This window comes from Meleagris gallopavo, chromosome 22, assembly GCF_905368555.1.
Source record: "Meleagris gallopavo chromosome 22, MGAL_WU_HG_1.1, whole genome shotgun sequence".
NCBI classification, from domain to species: domain Eukaryota; kingdom Metazoa; phylum Chordata; class Aves; order Galliformes; family Phasianidae; genus Meleagris; species Meleagris gallopavo.
In genome coordinates, this window is record NC_139425.1 from 10691616 (window position 1) to 10707494 (window position 15879).

Consider the following 15879-nt stretch of genomic DNA (forward strand, 5'->3'; position numbering starts at 1 on the left):
CTGAGACCCCAGGCTCCTTTGGAACAGAACTGTCACTACGTCACATTTACATTTCTGTAGATCCCAATGTTGGTCACAATTTAGAGAATTAGGAAGTCAAGTGTTTTACAAGCATGTTTGTGTACAGAAATAAGCATTTTGGTAAGGAGAATTTCACAGGTCCTGCTCTGCACAGATTTGAGTCCCCAGTTTGCACCTCCATACATGGCTGTGGGTTCTACTACAGTGCAGGAACAGTGAACAGGAAGCGACTCCATGCCCCTGGCACTGGAGCACAGGGATGAGCAGCACATGGAGACTGGTTTGGTCAAACCCAGCAGCACCAGCTGCTCACAGGAGCTCAGCAGGGCAATGTCACGCTGCTGTTTGTGTGCTGCTGCTGAGAGCATCACTGGTTTGGGTTTTTGAAATGGAAGACTGTCACAGACACCTGATGCTTCCCATCCTTCTGAATTCCAGTTCTTTTAGTTTTATTTTATAACAGGCTTGGAAGCATCCAAGTACCAACACAACAGATTTCCCTACCAAAGAAACCTACAACTGTCATTCCAATAGAAAAATCTCCACTGCTGTGCAGCGCTACTGGGGCCCAGCAAGGCGTGGGGAAGTCACTGTGACTCCGCCACACTTCGAGTGGGAATACGGGGTGAGAAACCGGGCTTCGGTACTCCGCGCTGGGCCGCGGGGAGCACGGTGAGGAGGAGGCCGGCAGGAAGCGACGGCGGTGCAGCCCGACGGCAGGGCAGGAAGCGGCCAGGATCGCCCCGCCGGCCCCACCCGCCGGAAGCTGCCCCGGGCCGCAGCCCGCACCGGAAGCCGCTACCGCTTCCGGCGCGCGCCGCGGGTCGCGTTCCGATGACGTAATGAGCACGGCGCTTCCGGAAGCAGCGCCGCGGGCCGGGAGCGGGGCGCGATGGGCGCCGCCCGTGACGGGGAGCAGCAGTCGGGGCCGCCGGGCGAGGAAGGTCCGGGCGGCGGCGAGGAGCAGCCGGGCGGCACGGTGAGGCGGGCGGGAGGCGGCGGCGCGGGCGAGTGGGCGGGCGGCGGGCTCGGGGCTGACGGCTGTGTCCCGCAGAGCCCCTGGAACATCATGATCAAGCATCGGCAGGTGCAGCGGCGCGGCCGGCGCTCCCAGATGACCACCAGGTAGGGGCGGGCCGGGACCCCGGGAGCGGGCTGCACAGGGGTGGAACCGGGCCGGGCCTGCGGAGAGCGAAGTGGGGCTGCCGGGCCGGTGCCAGCACCGCGCCTGACTCCCCGTCTGCTTCCACAGCTTCACTGACCCGGTCGTGTCCATGGACCTGTTGCGAGCCGTGCTGCAACCCAGCATCAACGAGGAGATCCGGGGCGTCTTCAATAAGTACATGAAGGTGAGCTGTACAGGGCACAGCCACAGCGCCTCAGAGGACTGGGAGCCAGAGCCCGGCTCTGGGTGCAGCAGGGGAGCTGGGTGTTGCACCCAGGCCAGAGCTCACCTGGCTGCTGACACCTTACTGCTCCTTCCCCAGTTTTTCCAGAAGGCAGCACTCAATGTGCGTGACAACGTTGGGGAGGAGGTGGACCCAGAGCAGCTCATCCAGGAGACGTGTCGGAGCTGCCTGGAACAGGTCTGAAACTATTTCTGGGACAAGGCTTGGGGGCAGATATACCCAAATCTTTAGAGTCTGTAGTGGCCAGCTGTCAACAAAGAGTTTGATCCTTAGAAGTGGCTTATACGTTTCATGTGGCCTGGGGCTTTCCTATCAGCACACGTGGCTTTGCACACAGATCCTCTGTCACAGGGTGAAGCAGGGGTTGCTGGTAGTCCCCCTTTCCACCCAGAATTAGGTAACCTTCCTTTTCTTCCTGCAGGCCAAGCTGCTGTTCTCTGATGGCAAAAAAGTTGTGTCCAGGTTGCCCCATGAGCAGATGGGACCAAAGGTAAAAATTGTTATTGTTCCCAGAGGATTAAATGATTTGTAAGAGCTGGGAGAAATAGAATGACGGGGTTGGGATTATCCATTAACTGTGCAAGTGAGGAGGTGGACCTGGGAAATGTTAGTCTTGTGGGAAAAAGTAACCTACAGATCAATGCAGACCACAGGCATAGCATCTGAGTGCTTCACACTGCTATGGGGTGGCTGCAGAGTTTCTCTGTGCCCTTGTGCTCTCTGCCTTGAGTCAGCAAATGAGAGCTGTGGGCAGAGTGCATGGGGTCCTGCCTGACTGGGATGGGAGAAGGGCTCGTCTCCATCCTCCCACCATTCCTCTTCCAGCGTGCCCGACTGATGGATGAGGAATTGAATCGTCGAGGAAGCCCCCTTCCTAAAAAGGTAGGAGGGTTTTCCACATGAGAGATTTTATGTTTTGGGAGACCTGTTCCTTGCTCCTAGTTATTACCACAGTATGAGCGTGTGCAAGTGTAAATGACTTTTGTGAAGGTTCACAGTTGCTTGTTCTCATGCTGGTATTGGGCTCCTGGTAAAAACAGCTGCTTCTGTAGGAGGGAACAGATAATCAAAAGGGTCCTCTCTAACTGCACTACTGAATGACTGAAGGATTTCTTTCATGCAGAGAAAGGGACGGCCTCCAGGACAGAGCCTGTCAAATGATCGTGGGGTCTCAGGCATGTCTGCGTGAGTATTGGCCTCAAGCTGCTGCCTGTGCTTCAGTGGGCAGCGGGAAGCAAAACTGACTGAAGTAAGGGGCACCAAAACCTGTGGTGTCCTTCCCCCTGCACAAGAGAGGTGCAGGGAGAGATGTCATAGGGGAAGAAAGTTTTGGCTGAGGTTGAGTCGCAGGAGGCGAAGGCCTTCCAGGAAACAGTTTTAAACAGGGCCACGGGATGCACAGAACCAGGTGGATGAGTGAGCTGTGTGTGACACAGATGGTAACAGGGAACACAGCAAGATGGGGATCCAGAGCGAGGTGGAAAGGGTGAGAGGGTGGATCTGGAAGGGTTCAAGCTCAGATTCATGCCACTGGGAGCTTGTGGTTTCTGTCTGCATTGATTTTTCTAGGACCTATTCTTATTTCACTTTCTTTCCCTTCAGGTGGAAGCTCAAAGTCTCTGAGCCTGTGAGAAGGGATGGACCAAAGGTATTGGCTGGCTGCTGCTGCTGGACTCACCCTCTCCTCCCTTCCCTTCCGCTAGCAGAGCCCTGCCTGCAGCGGCAGCACAGGACAGTCCTAGGTTGTGCCCTACCCTGCTGAGTCTTTACAGTGCCTGGAAGCCTTTGCTTGCTTCCTCCAGACACTGTAGCTCTGTGGTGTGGTACAGCTGTTAGGAGACATGGGGAGAGCCTTAGTAGTAGCCAGGAGGATCCCACAAGTGTTTCCCACAAGGGAAACAGCTTAGATCAGCCCAAGGTGATGCAGTCTCCTTCCTCTGTGGCAATCCAGAGGTTTGTGGCTACCTCCCTCCTTCCCAAATCAGGGGGCAGTTCTTAGGTTCCCCATCAGAGAGCTGAGGCTCGTGGAGCATTGGCTGGCACCAGCTTCATTTCTAATGTTGCCCCTTTTCCAATTGCTCTGTAGTGGGATCCATCCCGACTGACTGAAACCACAACCTTTGTGCTGGGATCTCGAGCAAACAAGTAAGGAATGGCCCTGTTGATGGAGGGTGGTGTCTCCCAGGCAGGAGCCCGTAAGACTCCTCCCATCACTTCACTTCTCTGCCTCGAAAGCAGTAGGAAGGGCTGGGGTCTTGGGAGGAGAGGAGGTGCCCCGTGCTGCTGCAGGGCCCCTCTGCCCCAGTGTAACACCTCCTTGTGTTCTTTTTTCAGAGCTCTCGGGATGGGAGGAACAAGAGGGCGACTCTACATCAAGCATCCCCACCTCTTTAAGGTCAGATACCGCAGCAGGATGCCTCCTCCTTGGGGTTTGCTCAGAAGCAGTTTGTGATGGGAACTGGGAGCGTGTGCTTTGGCTCGCTTGGTTTTTCCTCCCCACACCCCATTTGTTGTCTTAGAACACGTACACACAACCTGGCCAGCACACTAAAACAAGTTAATGGTAGCACAGCATCTCAGGTGCTGGTTTTGCCTAGAGTCAGGGTTTTTATTTGAGAGGAGAGCAGGCAGGGCTAAGCCCTCCCTCTGGGAGCCCCCAGCACTGCGCCGTGGGGGTGAGATGCTGGCAGCAGAGCACTGGAATGGGCTGTGCCCCTCAGGAGGGTGGTCCAGGTGGGAGGTCTGTGTCCTGTGTTCAGCCAGGTCCTTGCTGCTTTATTGCAGTACGCAGCCGACCCGCAGGATAAGCAATGGCTGGCAGAGCAACAGCACATGAGGGCCACTGGGGGCAAGATGGTGAGTACGCCCGGGCTTGTGCCCGCTGCAGCCCAAGAACCCAAGCGGAAACCCGCTCAGGTCGGACAGGGGCGGAGGAGCAGAGAGGCAGGCAGCACGCCACGGGCAGGGCCATGTGGCAGGACAGGCAGAGGCAGGGCTCGGGCACCTCGGCCAAGAGACGTTCGCTGCTCCCGGGGCTCGGGCAGGCGCAAAAGCCAGGAATGCAGGGACGGGGTGGTAGAGCTGCCTTGCGGGCACCGCAGACCCCAGCAGAAGCACAGCGCGTGTCTCGCCTTGCTGCAGGCCTACCTCCTGCTGGAAGAGGACATCCGTGACTTGGCGGCCACCGATGACTACAGGTGAGGCCCTGGCACTGCAAACGGTGGGTCACTCGGATGGATCCCCGTGCCGGGGACCCCGTGAGGCCTCGCTCGCCCCAAGAGCCCGTGAGCTGCACTCACCCCGCTCTCCCGCAGGGACTCGGTGGACCTGCGGCTGGAGGAGCTGAAGCCCTTCGTCCCACCTGCCTGGATGACGGAGAAGATGCAGAAGTACATGGAGACGCTTCGCAATGGGGGGGACCCACCGCCGCCCCCCGAGATCCCCCCCGAGGCCCTTCCTGAGGGTCCTCCCGAAGGCCAGCCCGAGCCCTCAGACCCGCCCCCGGCCCCGCAATAAAAGCCGCTGCTTCGCACCCGTTTCCACGCCTGCTGGCGGGGAGGGCGGGGCGGGGTGGGGCTGTCCCTTTAAAGGCTCACGGCGACGGGGGGGAGGGGTGGGGACCTTCTGCGCATGCGCCGTCCCGCCTCTTCCGGGTCCACCCGCCGTTTCCGTAGCAGCCGCGTTCTCGGCGGTGTCCGATTGGTTGGCGGGAGCGGAACTGCGCGCTGGTTGGTGGAGGCGTCGCGAGTTTGAAACATTCAAACGGAGTGCGGGAGCGGGGGCGGAACGGAAGGCAGGGGAAACGGGGCCGGGACCCGGGATCGGAGCGAGCCGCACCGGGAGCGGGCCGAGCCGAGTCCAGCCCAGCAAACCGCCGAGCACGAGGGAGCCGCCCGGAACCGCCATGGCCTCGCAGAACGCCGACCCCGCCGCCGTGCCCAGCGCCGCCGCCCGCAAAGGGACTGAGGCGGGAGCCACGGCCGCCCGCGGCTCCGTGGGGAAGAGGTGAGGCCGGGCCGGGCGCCGGAGGCGGTTGGGCTGCCCCGCCCGCGGTTGCCGGTGCGGCCCGTAACGAGTTGTCCCCGCAGGCTGCAGCAGGAGCTGGTGGCGCTGATGGTGAGTGGGGCCGGGGGCAGAGGGGCGGTGAGGGCCGGGCCGGCGCTGACGGCGCTGCCTCGCAGATGTCCGGCGACAAAGGCATCTCCGCCTTCCCCGAGTCCGATAACCTCTTCCGCTGGATCGGCACCATCGACGGCGCGGCGGGCACGGTGAGACTCCGCGCGGCACCGCACGACCCGGCCCCCTCGCCCCTTCCCCCGGCCCCCCACCCCGCTAACTGCCGTCCGCAGGCCTACGAGGATCTGCGCTATAAACTGTCCCTGGAGTTCCCCAGCGGATATCCCTACACCGCGCCCACGGTGCGCTTCCTCACGCCCTGCTACCACCCCAACGTGGATGCTCAGGGCAACATCTGCCTCGACATCCTGAAGGAGAAGTGGTCGGCGCTGTATGACGTGCGCACCATCCTGCTGTCCATCCAGAGCCTGCTGGCAGGTGGGTGTGCTGGGTGTGGGGGCTGTGGGCACCTTTGACCCATCCTGACCCTGCCCTTATCCCCAGAGCCCAACATTGACAGCCCGCTGAACACGCACGCTGCTGAGCTGTGGAAGAACCAGGCTGGTGAGTGTCCCAAGGATCCTCCTCGAGCTGTGCAGTAGCACAGCCCCGGCTCCAACCTCAGCCTGCATCCCCTCTCCCTACAGCCTACAAGAAGTACCTGCGAGAGATGTACAGCAAGCAGGCTAAGAGCCAGGAGACCTGACCCCCACCACACCACCCCCTTGCCCCTGTCTGCTGCGCCTTTCTGTATTATAGGCTGTTTTTAACTTAATTCTGGAGTGCGAGCTACGGTTAATGTATAAATAAATACACATCTATAGGTTCTTCCATCTGCTTACATGCATTGCACACCTGGGTTACGTGCAGTGCTGTGGTAGGGGGGCTACAGGGTAGATGGGAGGGATGGAAGGATGCAAATACACATCAAATAATGTGGGGCTTTATTACCGCCCTGCAGGAGGAGCTCATAGGGCACGTGGGCTCCCATCCTCCTGAGCCAAGTCAGCCCTGCGTTTCATGCCCCCAGCTCACAGCACCCTGCAGCAAGACCCAGTTCCAGGCCCCGAGCTGTGGGACGCAGGGGCTGTGCCCTCCCCTGGCCCCACCACATGCATGGATTCCACTGTCCATAGTGGGATGTTGGCCGTGCTCTCCATCTCCACCAGCATTGCCCTCACTTGCTCCATCTCCTCCTCCAGGCATGGGTGGACTGGGGACAGCTCAGGACCCCCACCTCGCCACCCCCCCAGCCCAGTGTGCAGTGGGGTCACACCACCCACCCCAGGGGAAAAGATGCTGCACAGGTGGTGGGCGCAGCACAGGTCCTGCAGGAACAGCTCCAGGGCAGAGAGGAAGAGCACCCACAGCCGCTCCAGCTCTCGCCGCTCCTGGGGGCCCATTGACTGCCGCAGCCACGCCAACAGTGCACTCTGCAGCCCTGCAGGATGGAGGCGCTGAGTGGGCTGCAGCCCCTCTGTTCGGTCCCTGTTCTGCCCACTGCACGGGCCCTTACCGACACTGAGCTCCCGCACCTCCGCGCTCCTCCTGTGCCGCTCCTCGCGCAGCTGGGGGCCATCAGCGCTGCCCCCCAATTGTAGCACCAGTTGTCGGTGCCCCGCCGCTGCCTTGCAGAGCACAGTCTGGGTGGCCATGCACACCCCCCGTGCCCTGCAGCCAGAAGCAGCCCCTCGCCCCGGTGCCATCCTGTGCCATAAAGACTCAGCTTCTTGCTAGCTCTGCAGGACAGGGATGGGTCCTGAGCTGGGGTCCTGCACAGTGCTTGTCCCGTTGCTTCCACAGGCACTGGTGTTCCCTGGACCTGTGAGCCCTGCCCAAGGCATGTCCTGCTCTTGGCACCCCTGAGGCTGTGCTCCTCCCCAGCTGCAGAGGCTGCACAGAGACACAGGTCCCCAGGGAGAGCTGGCACGGACCAGGCTGGCTTTTCTAGCATTGCCTTAATCCATGCGCAGAGGGGTGGCTGCTGTCTTGGGGGGGGGGGCAGCAGCCCCCCTACTTTATTTGATAGGATACCTCATCCTTTCCATCAGAACCCTGCAGCAATGCTTGTCCCCCTTTTCCCCCCTTTCCCTTTCCAAAATCCAGTGTCGTCACACATCCTGCCAAGAGTGAGCAGAAGCAACCTCCCAGTGCTGCCTGTTGGGACCATGGGAGGACAGGGCTGTGCTCCCTGCTGTTGCTGTCGTGGGAAGCGAGTGCTTCTGATGGAAACTCTGAGTTCAGCGCTGGCTGGCGCCCACCCAGCAGCCCATGGGAACCGCTGCTCACACACTCGCACGTCAGGCTGCTTGGTACAGGGTATGGCATGGCATTGCACACTCCCCCATGTCCCCCTGCATGGGGCACAGTGCCACAGCCCCCCCAGGCACTCCCATACTGGCAGCTCAGCCTTTCCCCTTTTAATGAGGCTCATCCATAAACCACATCTGTCAGAGTCAAGGAAAAGCTCAGCCACCGGCCGAGGGGCACAAGCTGCTGCAGGGCTCCAGCGGGTGAGCAGTGAGGCCAGGTGCTGCAGCGGGGCCACTCCTGGGCAGAGCAAGGCTGGCTGCCGCAGCCGGCCCAAGGAATGTCTGATCCCTTACTGCACACCCTCCATCATCTTCAGGAACTCTGCAAGAAAGTGGCACCATCAGACCCAGCTGTGGCAGACATGCAGCCCAAAGGGGCTGAGCAAACTGCAGGGTCAGGGCTGTCGCTCACCATCAAAGTCAATGCGGCCATCGTTGTTCTTGTCTGAATCCTTCATGAGGTCTTCTATTTCCTCCTCGGTGACGTGCTCCCCAGTGGCCCTGAGAATCTCACCCAGCTCCTCAATGTCGATGAACCCATCAGCGTTCCTGTGGGAAAGTAAGGGCAGGATGTGGCCCTGCTCGCCACCAAGAACAGGTGCCAACAGGCACTGCCCCACTCACTTGTCGAAGATGCGGAAGCAGTTGGCCAGCTCCTCCTCAGACTTGCCCTTGGCGTCCTCTTTCATCTGGCGCACCATCATCACCAGGAACTCCTCAAAGTCGATGGTGCCGCTGCCTGTGGGGAAGGAGCGTGATGCGGGTCAGGCTGTGCACTCAAGCCACCCACCACCCCCATGGAAGCTGCTCACCATCCTCGTCCACCTCCTCAATGATGGCATCCAGCTCCTCCTTGGTGGGGTTTTGACCCAGCATCCTCATCACTGTGCCCAACTCCTTGGTGCTGATGTCCCCACCACCGTCCGCATCAAACATGTCGAAGGCAGCTTTGAACTCTGCAGGGAAGACTGGTCAGTGCTGGGGCTCAGGCAATGGTGTGGGTCAGGATGGGGCCCCGCTCCTCTCCCTGCTCACCAGCGATCATCTCCTCGCTGAGGAAGGCACGGGCCTCCGCCTGCTGGTCTGTCTGTAAGGCACAGGGAGAAGGGGTCAGTTCCTGCCCCATGCACCCCTGCCTTGCCAGCAGAGCCCCTGCCCGGGATCAGCAACATAAAGGAGTCTGCAGCAGTGTCTGGTACAGTGCAAAGTCTCAGCCTCCCCAAAGTCTTCGTCCAGCTCAGCCCTACAGCACGTGGCTGTTCCCCGAGTGAGCCAAGGCCCCAGGCAGCCCTGCAGCTCAGCTGCCCCAAGCCCCATGCAGCCGCCCACCGGGGGTCCATGACGCAGGGGCCACCATGCTGCCTTGGCATCCCAGGCATGCGACACTATTTTTGAACTCTCCTCAATTCCCCTTATAGGGAGCAGTGCTCAGCGGGCACCTGTCTGCCCCAGATCGAGTTTCTCCTGGAGGCGAGGGCTGTCGGGCCACAGAGGTGTCGCATGACCCAGCGCTCGGCTTTCAGCGCCTTTGCATAGCCCAGATCCAGCTCCGATCGCCCCATGCACCAGTTACCCCCAGGCAGCCGTGCACTCCCTCCCTGAGGCATGTCTCATAGGGGTACATGTCCCATAGGGGGATATACGCCACGGGGAACATGTCCCGCTGCCCCCATGTCCCTGCTGCCTCCTGCCATGGCCAGCCTGCAGGAACCGTCCCTCTGCCATCACCCCATAGAGGTGCCTGGCAGCCCCACACCACGGTGCCCAACACCTCTGGCCCAGCCACGGCTCACCCCAGCACCACTGGAGCACTTACCATTGACGGCATCTCTGCTGCTCTCCTCCCGCAGGGAGTCACCACCTCCTGTACCAGCAATCCCCAGACACTCCTTGGCTCCCCAATTTGTAGTGTCCCCGTGCCCCCAGCCGTTGGCCCCCAGTCCCAGCAGCCTATCAGCTCCCTGGTGGAAATCCGGCCCCGCTCATTGGCACCGGGCTCATTTTACCTAATTTAGCCAAAGCGATATTGGCCAAGAGCGGGGGATTAAACGTGGATCTGAAGTCGGGATAGAAATTCAAGCCCTGAGGGAGGGACATGGCATCCTGGCAGGAGCATGGCCCCTTCACCTACACCTCCTTGCCCCAGAACAGCTCGGCACGGAGAGGGTTAAAAATAGCCCCAAAGAGCGGCATCCCCAACACCAGGACTGGGCTTCCCCCATGTCGGGCTGGCAGTACGGACAGGGCAGGACAGCACTGCCTGCACCACTGCTAACCCCACAGCACAGACTGGGGCAGGCAGGCAGCACTGGGGCCGTGCCCCCTCCCTCATCCCGCAGTACCCCAACTGCTTTGGCTGTGCCCAAACCATCGGTCCCTCCTTTCACCCCTTATTTCTGCTCTGGAGGGGCTGAAGCAAAGCTGCATCCCCCAGCCCCAGACCAGCACTGGCTGTGAGCTGCAGGTGGGTGAGGAGCAGGGTCCTGCAGTAGGTCCCGGCCCTGCAGTGGGTTCCCACTTTGCTGGCAGCCGCTGCCTGGGCCTGGCAGGGCCAGAAGTGGCACGGCTGCTCCGTGACTCTGGGAGAGTGGGAATGATGCCCATGGCCTCCTCAAAGGCGTGGGACAGCTGTGCCTCTGCCAGGCCCATGGCCCTGGGACTGGCTGGCCAAGTGGCCCGTGGCCCACGGCTCTCCGTAAGAGCTTTGGGGCTGCAGCAGGGCTGTCGGTCCCGCAGGACCCTGTGCTGGGGCAGATCTGAGGCACCCCACGGATGGGGCAGCACAGCACAGCGAGGAGCAAGGACAGAGTGATGGCAGCAGCTGGACCATTCCTCGATATTAATAGACATTCCCAAGAAAGCAGCGAGTACAGAGTGGGTATGGCACTAAATAAGGGCGGTGAGTGCCCGGCACCGGCCATGGCTGCAGCCCAGGAGCAGGGGCGTGTGGCGAAGCTGAGGAGGGCAGGGGTGGTGGGTGAGGGTGCCGGTTGTCGGGATGTCGTGGTGTTGGGGTGCTGCGGTGTTGGGGTACCGATGTGTCAGAGTGCCGCGGCAGCGCAGGCTGGTGACAATCAGGGAACTGTGCCCAGGAATAGGGCAGGGGCTGCGCCAGCACCGAGAGAGCCGGAACGCGCCGTGCCGAGCCGCGCTATGCCGTGCCGGGACGTGACAGCCCCGCCGCGATCCGGGTTCCCAGCGGAGGCGGAGCCGCGCAGGGAGGATCCCGGGACGAGCAGCGGCGGAGCGGCCATCGCTCGGCACCGCCCGGCGCGGCGCGGCCCGGCACAGCGCGGTACGGTACGGTGCGTACCGCCCACAGCGGCAGCGGGGCTGCTCCGGGGGGAGCGGGGCTGAGGGTGCGCCCGGCTCGGGGGGGCAGGAGGGTCCCGGCCGGGAGCGGGGCCGTCCAGGTGCGGGGTCCCGCGCTGCCCCCTCCCCCTCTCCCGTGCCCGTGCCGTTGTCGGGGCGGCCGGGGCTGACCCGTCGCCGCAGCCGCGCCGCGGGGATGGCCGCCCGCATCCTGCACCGCCTGCGGCACGCGTTGGGCGCGGAGGGCGCCCGGGAGGAGCGGACACACGACGGCGTTGAGGCCGAGGACTGTCCCGAGAGCTCGGAGCTGGAGGACGACACCGAAGGGCTGTCCACCCGCCTCAGCGGCACCCTGAGCTTCAGCGGACACGAGGAGAACGAAGAGGAGGAGGAGGAGGAGGACGGCGGCGGCGAGGAGCTGCAGGCGGGGGATGCTGCGCAGGACGGAGGCAGGTGCTGGGATGGGTACCCTGGGCTCCCGCCGCCCCCGCGCCCGCTGAGCCCTTCTCCCCGCACAGAGTGGGGCCCGGCGGCGCGGCCCGGCAGCCTGCTGACCCGGCAGCTGCAGGAGCTGTGGCGGCGGTCGCGGAGCAGCTTCGTACCGCAGCGGCTGCTCTTCGAGGTCACCAGCGCCAGCGTGGTCAGCGAGCGCTCCTCCAAGTACGTGGTGAGTGCGCCCGCGGGGCCGCAGCGGCGGGTGAGGGTCCGGGCGGGTGGGCGCTCACTTCTCTCTGTCTCTCCCTGTGCTGCTCTGATGGTGCCGCGGCTCAGATGAGCCTCAGGTAACTACGGCCGGCAGCTCCGCCGTGTGAATGCCGCCCTTGGGGCACGGCGTGCCCGTCCCTTCATCTCCTTTGCTGCTGTGCACTCGGTTCAGCCCCGGCCCCGCGAGGGGCCGCGTCCCCCAGCACGGCACCTCCCGACCCCCGTTCCCTGCCCGCAGCTCTACACCATCTACCTGATCCGCTCCGGGCACTTGGACAAGGCTCCCGCCGCCATCTCCCGTCGCTACTCGGACTTCGAGCGGCTGAACCGCCACCTGCGCGGCCGCTTTGGCTGCGACATGGCGGGCATCGCCTTCCCCAGGAAGAGGCTGCGGCGCAACTTTACGGCCGAGACCATCGCCAAGCGGAGTCGAGCCTTCGAGCAGTTCCTGTCCCACCTGCACTCCATCGCCGAGATCCGCCGCTCCCCCGAGTTCCTTGAATTCTTCTTCCTGCAGGACCTGCGCGCCGCCCAGCGCCTCACCTGCACCGGCATGTACCGCGAGGCTCTGGCCACCTGGGCCAACGCCTACCGCCTGCAGGACCGCCTGGGGGTCTGCGGCTCTGGCCGCTTCCTCCTGACGCTGGCCGGGTTGGTCGTCTGCCACCAGGAGCTGGACCAGCTGGGTGAAGCCCACGGCTGCTGCGAGCAGGCGCTGCAGCTGCTGGAGGCCCAGGACAGCCACCCGCTGCTGGGGCCCTTCCTCCAGGCTCACGTCCACCTGGCCTGGAAAGTGGGCAAGGACAAGCGGCAGTCGGAAGCCCGGCTGCAGGGCCTGCAGGAGGCCGGCGTGCCATTGCAGCAGCAGCCCAGCCTGAAGGAGTGTCTCATCAAGGAACCTCTGGAGTGAGGCTAGGGGCCGTGGGGTGCAGGACAGTTTGCGCTCTGGGGCGGGAGAGGGAGCAGAGAAGGTTGGGATGGGGCACAGAGGCAGAGTTGTGATGGCACAGCCTGCACGTGGTGGCTGGGATCAGGGTTGGCCCCTCTGGAGCTATCTCTTGAAAATGCACTTTCTATATCAGTTTTTCCACCGGTGCTGGGTGCTTGCTGCCCGCACTACCTGTCAGGAGCCACTTGCTCCTTGGGGTTCTCAAGACAGACAGGACTTTAGCTGAGACACATTGACACTGCATTTAAGGGACAGGAAGGCTTCCAGCCAGGAGCTTCCAATAACAGAAAATAAAAAGGACTTTAATAAAGTCGTGATAGGAGAAAGAACAGGGGTTCCTGTCAATGTAGCTTCACTTCTCCCTCAGGCACCGCACAGAGACACCCACCAGCAGGAAACCCTTGCACTTCCCAAACCACAAGGGGGAACGTCCGTGTTCTTCCCTTTCTTTGTGGCTGCTGTGCTCCCCTCTCCAGCTCAGCTCCAAAGAGGACACCAAGGTGCTAGCAGCAGCAGCAGCTCACCCATAAGGGCACGAGGAGATCAGCAGAAGTGAGAAGAGGAAGCCACGTGAGCGTTGCAGTAGCACTTTCCTCCCCTGTGAACTGTGTGCTGCAGGGCACAGCCAGCCCCAAGTGTCCTGATGCTGCCCTCTCCTCCCCTGTCACCAGAAGCTCCCTGAGTTACATACAGTCACCCAGAGTTGAGGGGACAAACTCCATGGCACAGAGCTCAGCTGCTCACGTGATAGCTTTATTTACAGTGGGTGAAGAGTGGCTCAGCATAGCGCGCCATTACGCTGCGCAGCTGGCAATCAACAACAGCAGTAACACTGCAGCCCGTACAGAACCACTTCAGTGTTGAAGTGCTGGCACCAACACTTCCATCCGTGGGACTCAGTCCCTTCTCTTCTGCTGCTCTCCTTCTGCTGCTGCGCGGGGTCCTGCCTCCGCCACAGCCATTCTGGTGCAGGCTTCAACCCCAGCACGCGGAGCTTGGTCCAACTGCTGCATCTGGCTTCCTTGGCTAGAGTTTACTCTGGTTTGGGTTCTGCTCCACCCGGATGACTCCTTCCTGTGTGCAGGTGACAGCCAGGACCCCATCCCTGCGCCACAAGCGTCCGTGCACCAGCCCTCTGCATCCACCTGCAGAGAATGGCATGAGACCGCAGCCCGGTGTGGGTTGCATCAGCCTTTGCCATGTGGTGTTCAGGCAACCAACCAGGACTCACCAGCCCAGGGACTCTCGCACTCATACAGCATCCAGTGGTCAGATCGGAAGGGCGCATGGAACCACATGGAGTGGTCGAGGGACACCATGAATTTGATGTTGTACTGACGATGGGGCAGTAGGGCCGTGCCCAGAAAGGCATAGTCAGAGATGTAAGCGGCCACGCAGCAGTGCACCTTCATGTCAGTCTCTCCTGCAAAAACCCAGTGTTTGCTCAGTGCCAGGTGACTGTGGGACACGTCTGGACACAGTAGGTGATGTAAAGCTCCAACAGCTGTGCGTCCCCAAGGCCAGCTGTGAGCCCAGCAGCACTGTGGCACTACTTCAGACCTTTAGCCCTTGCTATGGCCCAGGCTGAAGGCTGCAGGACTGAATACAGCAAATGGGCATTGCCTCACACCCTGGCCCCCTGCCCTTACTTCAGTTCTGAAACCCCCAAATTTCCCCCAGCCTTAGGGCATAGGGACCACAACTCTCCCAGCCCTCTGTCATGAGTGTGAGAGCTTGAGCCCCAGTCCTGGATTTGTGTGGCATCCAGAGGCCCCTCCAGGCAGTACCCACCTATGTAGCCTCGGGCTCGCACCCAGAAGAACTGCTTTGGCTCCTGTGGCTCTTTGCAGAGTATATCTGGTGGGTTCACGGGTTTGATATCAATTGGCACATCTTCAGCTTGGATCTTGTTGAGATGCTTTCTGTATCTCTCTGCCAAGTTAGGATTCCTTGGGACCAATACGGAGAAGCAAAGTCAATGCCCAGTACCCATGGAAGGCAGTGTCAGCCCAGGGCCATAGGGAAAAGCAGGAGGGCTTTTCTTCTGCCTTTACTTCCCTTGCAAGTGCATGTGGGGACTCCTTGGGTTATCACTGCAATCCTTTCCCATCTGCTTCTGTCCCTGTGCCTCTCTAAGCCCCAGCACAGAGCAGGGAGCCCCCAGGGTGTGCCCTTTCCTCTCCACTCACTGCAGGAACTTCTCAATGAGCTCCTCCTGTGTCAGCAGCTCCTCGGGGGGCGGCACGGTGGGCATGGTGAACTGGTGTTGCACAGGACTCTGCTGGGCCAGCTGGAAGGAGGCCTGGCAGATGAAGATAGGCTTCCCATGCTGAATGGCCTTCACAGAGCGGACGGAGAAGCTCTTTCCAGTACGGGTCCGCTCCACCTCGTACAACACCGGCACCTTGGGGTCCCCTGGGTGGATGGGAGCCTTTGGCCGCGGGGCAGCCACGCACCACAGAGGGCCCCGATCTGCGCTGGTGGAAAGCCGGGGCCGGGCAGAGGAAGCAGTGCTTTGCTGCGGCAGGCACGGAACGGCGGCCCCAGTCCTTGCCCCCCCCGATCCCCCAGATCCGCCCGCCCGGCCCCGGTATCCGTGAGCCGCCCGAGCCCCGCGGCGCGGTCCCACCTGCCCGCACGAAGTAGCAGTGCAGCGAGTGGGCCTGAAGGTCACGGCTGACGGCGCGGGCGGCTGCTACCAGGGCCTGGCCCACGATCTGCCCGCCGAAAAGGCGCCTCGTCGCGGGCACCCAGTGGTGCTGACCCCTAACGGGAGAACGCGGCGGCGGTCAGCGCGGCGGACAGCGCGGCGGGACGGGCGGGCGGAGCACCGCGCACCTGAAGAGGTCGACCTCGAGGCGCTCCAGGTTGAGCACACTGGTGATCAGCACGCTCCGCAGGTCCCCGGCCGCTGCCAGCCGCTTCAGGCCCGGGCCCGAGCCCGGGCCCGAGCCCGTAGCTCCGCTATCGCCCGGCTCCGCCATCTCCGCCGCGACCCGGAACCGGCACCTCCTGCAGCCACATCCGGCAGCCGGCTCGGAGCAGCAGGAAGTTC

General features: G+C 62.0%; 6 protein-coding genes across 11 annotated transcripts; 3 read left to right on the plus strand and 3 right to left on the minus strand.

Moving 5' to 3' along the window:
* The first annotated feature begins 823 nt into the window (after nt 1-823).
* On the plus strand, nt 824-4962 carry DNTTIP1 (deoxynucleotidyltransferase terminal interacting protein 1). Of its 4 annotated transcripts, XM_085241744.1 has the most exons (13): nt 826-1000; nt 1076-1146; nt 1274-1370; nt 1509-1607; nt 1852-1920; nt 2256-2312; nt 2554-2615; nt 3033-3078; nt 3517-3575; nt 3765-3825; nt 4215-4286; nt 4572-4627; nt 4745-4962. In XM_085241744.1, exons 1-13 carry the CDS (start codon nt 914-916, stop codon nt 4944-4946), a joined length of 1038 nt encoding a protein of 345 aa, XP_085097870.1. In that variant the 5' UTR covers nt 826-913; the 3' UTR covers nt 4947-4962. The 4 variants fall into 4 exon arrangements, with proteins under 4 accessions (XP_085097871.1, XP_085097872.1, XP_085097870.1 ...); XM_085241745.1 differs by lacking the exon at nt 1076-1146 and having other exon boundaries at nt 824-1000; XM_085241746.1 differs by lacking the exon at nt 2256-2312 and having other exon boundaries at nt 825-1000.
* Nucleotides 4963-5123: 161 nt separating this feature from the next.
* On the plus strand, nt 5124-6377 carry UBE2C (ubiquitin conjugating enzyme E2 C). Its single transcript, XM_085241748.1, has 6 exons — nt 5124-5435; nt 5519-5546; nt 5612-5698; nt 5780-5984; nt 6051-6110; nt 6194-6377. Exons 1-6 carry the CDS (start codon nt 5335-5337, stop codon nt 6250-6252), a joined length of 540 nt encoding a protein of 179 aa, XP_085097874.1. The 5' UTR covers nt 5124-5334; the 3' UTR covers nt 6253-6377.
* A 96-nt stretch (nt 6378-6473) lies between these two features.
* LOC104914081 (regulator of G-protein signaling 9-binding protein-like) lies at nt 6474-7807 on the minus strand. Its single transcript, XM_010722585.3, has 2 exons — nt 7063-7807; nt 6474-6987 (listed from the first exon to the last, which is right to left on the minus strand). Exons 1-2 carry the CDS (start codon nt 7250-7252, stop codon nt 6578-6580), a joined length of 600 nt encoding a protein of 199 aa, XP_010720887.2. The 5' UTR covers nt 7253-7807; the 3' UTR covers nt 6474-6577.
* A 144-nt stretch (nt 7808-7951) lies between these two features.
* Nucleotides 7952-9778, minus strand: TNNC2 (troponin C2, fast skeletal type). The gene is made up of 6 exons (XM_010722586.4): nt 9675-9778; nt 8894-8945; nt 8671-8814; nt 8483-8597; nt 8271-8407; nt 7952-8180 (listed from the first exon to the last, which is right to left on the minus strand). The coding sequence occupies exons 1-6, from the start codon at nt 9684-9686 to the stop codon at nt 8149-8151; spliced, it is 492 nt and encodes a 163-aa protein (XP_010720888.1). The 5' UTR covers nt 9687-9778; the 3' UTR covers nt 7952-8148.
* A 1055-nt stretch (nt 9779-10833) lies between these two features.
* SNX21 (sorting nexin family member 21) lies at nt 10834-13153 on the plus strand. 3 transcript variants are annotated; one of them, XM_085242031.1, is made up of 4 exons: nt 10844-11163; nt 11354-11619; nt 11689-11837; nt 12114-13153. In XM_085242031.1, the coding sequence occupies exons 1-4, from the start codon at nt 10895-10897 to the stop codon at nt 12783-12785; spliced, it is 1356 nt and encodes a 451-aa protein (XP_085098157.1). In that variant the 5' UTR covers nt 10844-10894; the 3' UTR covers nt 12786-13153. The 3 variants fall into 3 exon arrangements, with proteins under 3 accessions (XP_085098156.1, XP_085098158.1, XP_085098157.1); XM_085242030.1 differs by having other exon boundaries at nt 10834-11163; nt 11354-11837; XM_085242032.1 differs by having other exon boundaries at nt 10834-11153; nt 11354-11837.
* Nucleotides 13154-13556: 403 nt separating this feature from the next.
* ACOT8 (acyl-CoA thioesterase 8) lies at nt 13557-15867 on the minus strand. The gene is made up of 6 exons (XM_085242034.1): nt 15663-15867; nt 15454-15590; nt 15014-15239; nt 14616-14773; nt 14056-14247; nt 13557-13969 (listed from the first exon to the last, which is right to left on the minus strand). Exons 1-6 carry the CDS (start codon nt 15806-15808, stop codon nt 13851-13853), a joined length of 978 nt encoding a protein of 325 aa, XP_085098160.1. The 5' UTR covers nt 15809-15867; the 3' UTR covers nt 13557-13850.
* Between the last annotated feature and the right edge of the window lie 12 nt (nt 15868-15879).

Bases quoted from the DNA above. Each gene is read 5' to 3' on its own strand.
- UBE2C (XM_085241748.1), top strand. From the start codon at position 5,335: ATGGCCTCGCAGAACGCCGACCCCGCCGCCGTGCCCAGCGCCGCCGCC. The intron at 5,547-5,611 runs GTGAGTGGGGCC...GCTGCCTCGCAG, and splicing joins AGGAGCTGGTGGCGCTGATG to ATGTCCGGCGACAAAGGCAT. The intron at 5,985-6,050 runs GTGGGTGTGCTG...CCTTATCCCCAG, and splicing joins CATCCAGAGCCTGCTGGCAG to AGCCCAACATTGACAGCCCG.
- DNTTIP1 (XM_085241744.1), top strand. From the start codon at position 914: ATGGGCGCCGCCCGTGACGGGGAGCAGCAGTCGGGGCCGCCGGGCGAG. The intron at 2,313-2,553 runs GTAGGAGGGTTT...TCTTTCATGCAG, and splicing joins GAAGCCCCCTTCCTAAAAAG to AGAAAGGGACGGCCTCCAGG. The intron at 3,576-3,764 runs GTAAGGAATGGC...TTCTTTTTTCAG, and splicing joins CTGGGATCTCGAGCAAACAA to AGCTCTCGGGATGGGAGGAA.
- TNNC2 (XM_010722586.4), bottom strand. The intron at 8,815-8,893 runs GTGAGCAGGGAG...TCTTCCCTGCAG, and splicing joins CAGCGAGGAGATGATCGCTG to AGTTCAAAGCTGCCTTCGAC. The intron at 8,408-8,482 runs GTGAGTGGGGCA...ACTTTCCCACAG, and splicing joins TGCTTCCGCATCTTCGACAA to GAACGCTGATGGGTTCATCG.
- SNX21 (XM_085242030.1), top strand. From the start codon at position 10,895: ATGTGTCAGAGTGCCGCGGCAGCGCAGGCTGGTGACAATCAGGGAACT. The intron at 11,164-11,353 runs GTGCGTACCGCC...CCGTCGCCGCAG, and splicing joins GCACAGCGCGGTACGGTACG to CCGCGCCGCGGGGATGGCCG. The intron at 11,838-12,113 runs GTGAGTGCGCCC...CCCTGCCCGCAG, and splicing joins AGCGCTCCTCCAAGTACGTG to CTCTACACCATCTACCTGAT.
- LOC104914081 (XM_010722585.3), bottom strand. From the start codon at position 7,252: ATGGCACCGGGGCGAGGGGCTGCTTCTGGCTGCAGGGCACGGGGGGTG. The intron at 6,988-7,062 runs GTAAGGGCCCGT...TCCATCCTGCAG, and splicing joins GGTGCGGGAGCTCAGTGTCG to GGCTGCAGAGTGCACTGTTG.
- ACOT8 (XM_085242034.1), bottom strand. From the start codon at position 15,808: ATGGCGGAGCCGGGCGATAGCGGAGCTACGGGCTCGGGCCCGGGCTCG. The intron at 15,240-15,453 runs GTGGGACCGCGC...CCATCCACCCAG, and splicing joins CTGCTACTTCGTGCGGGCAG to GGGACCCCAAGGTGCCGGTG. The intron at 14,248-14,615 runs GTGGGTACTGCC...GGGTTTTTGCAG, and splicing joins GCGAGCCCGAGGCTACATAG to GAGAGACTGACATGAAGGTG.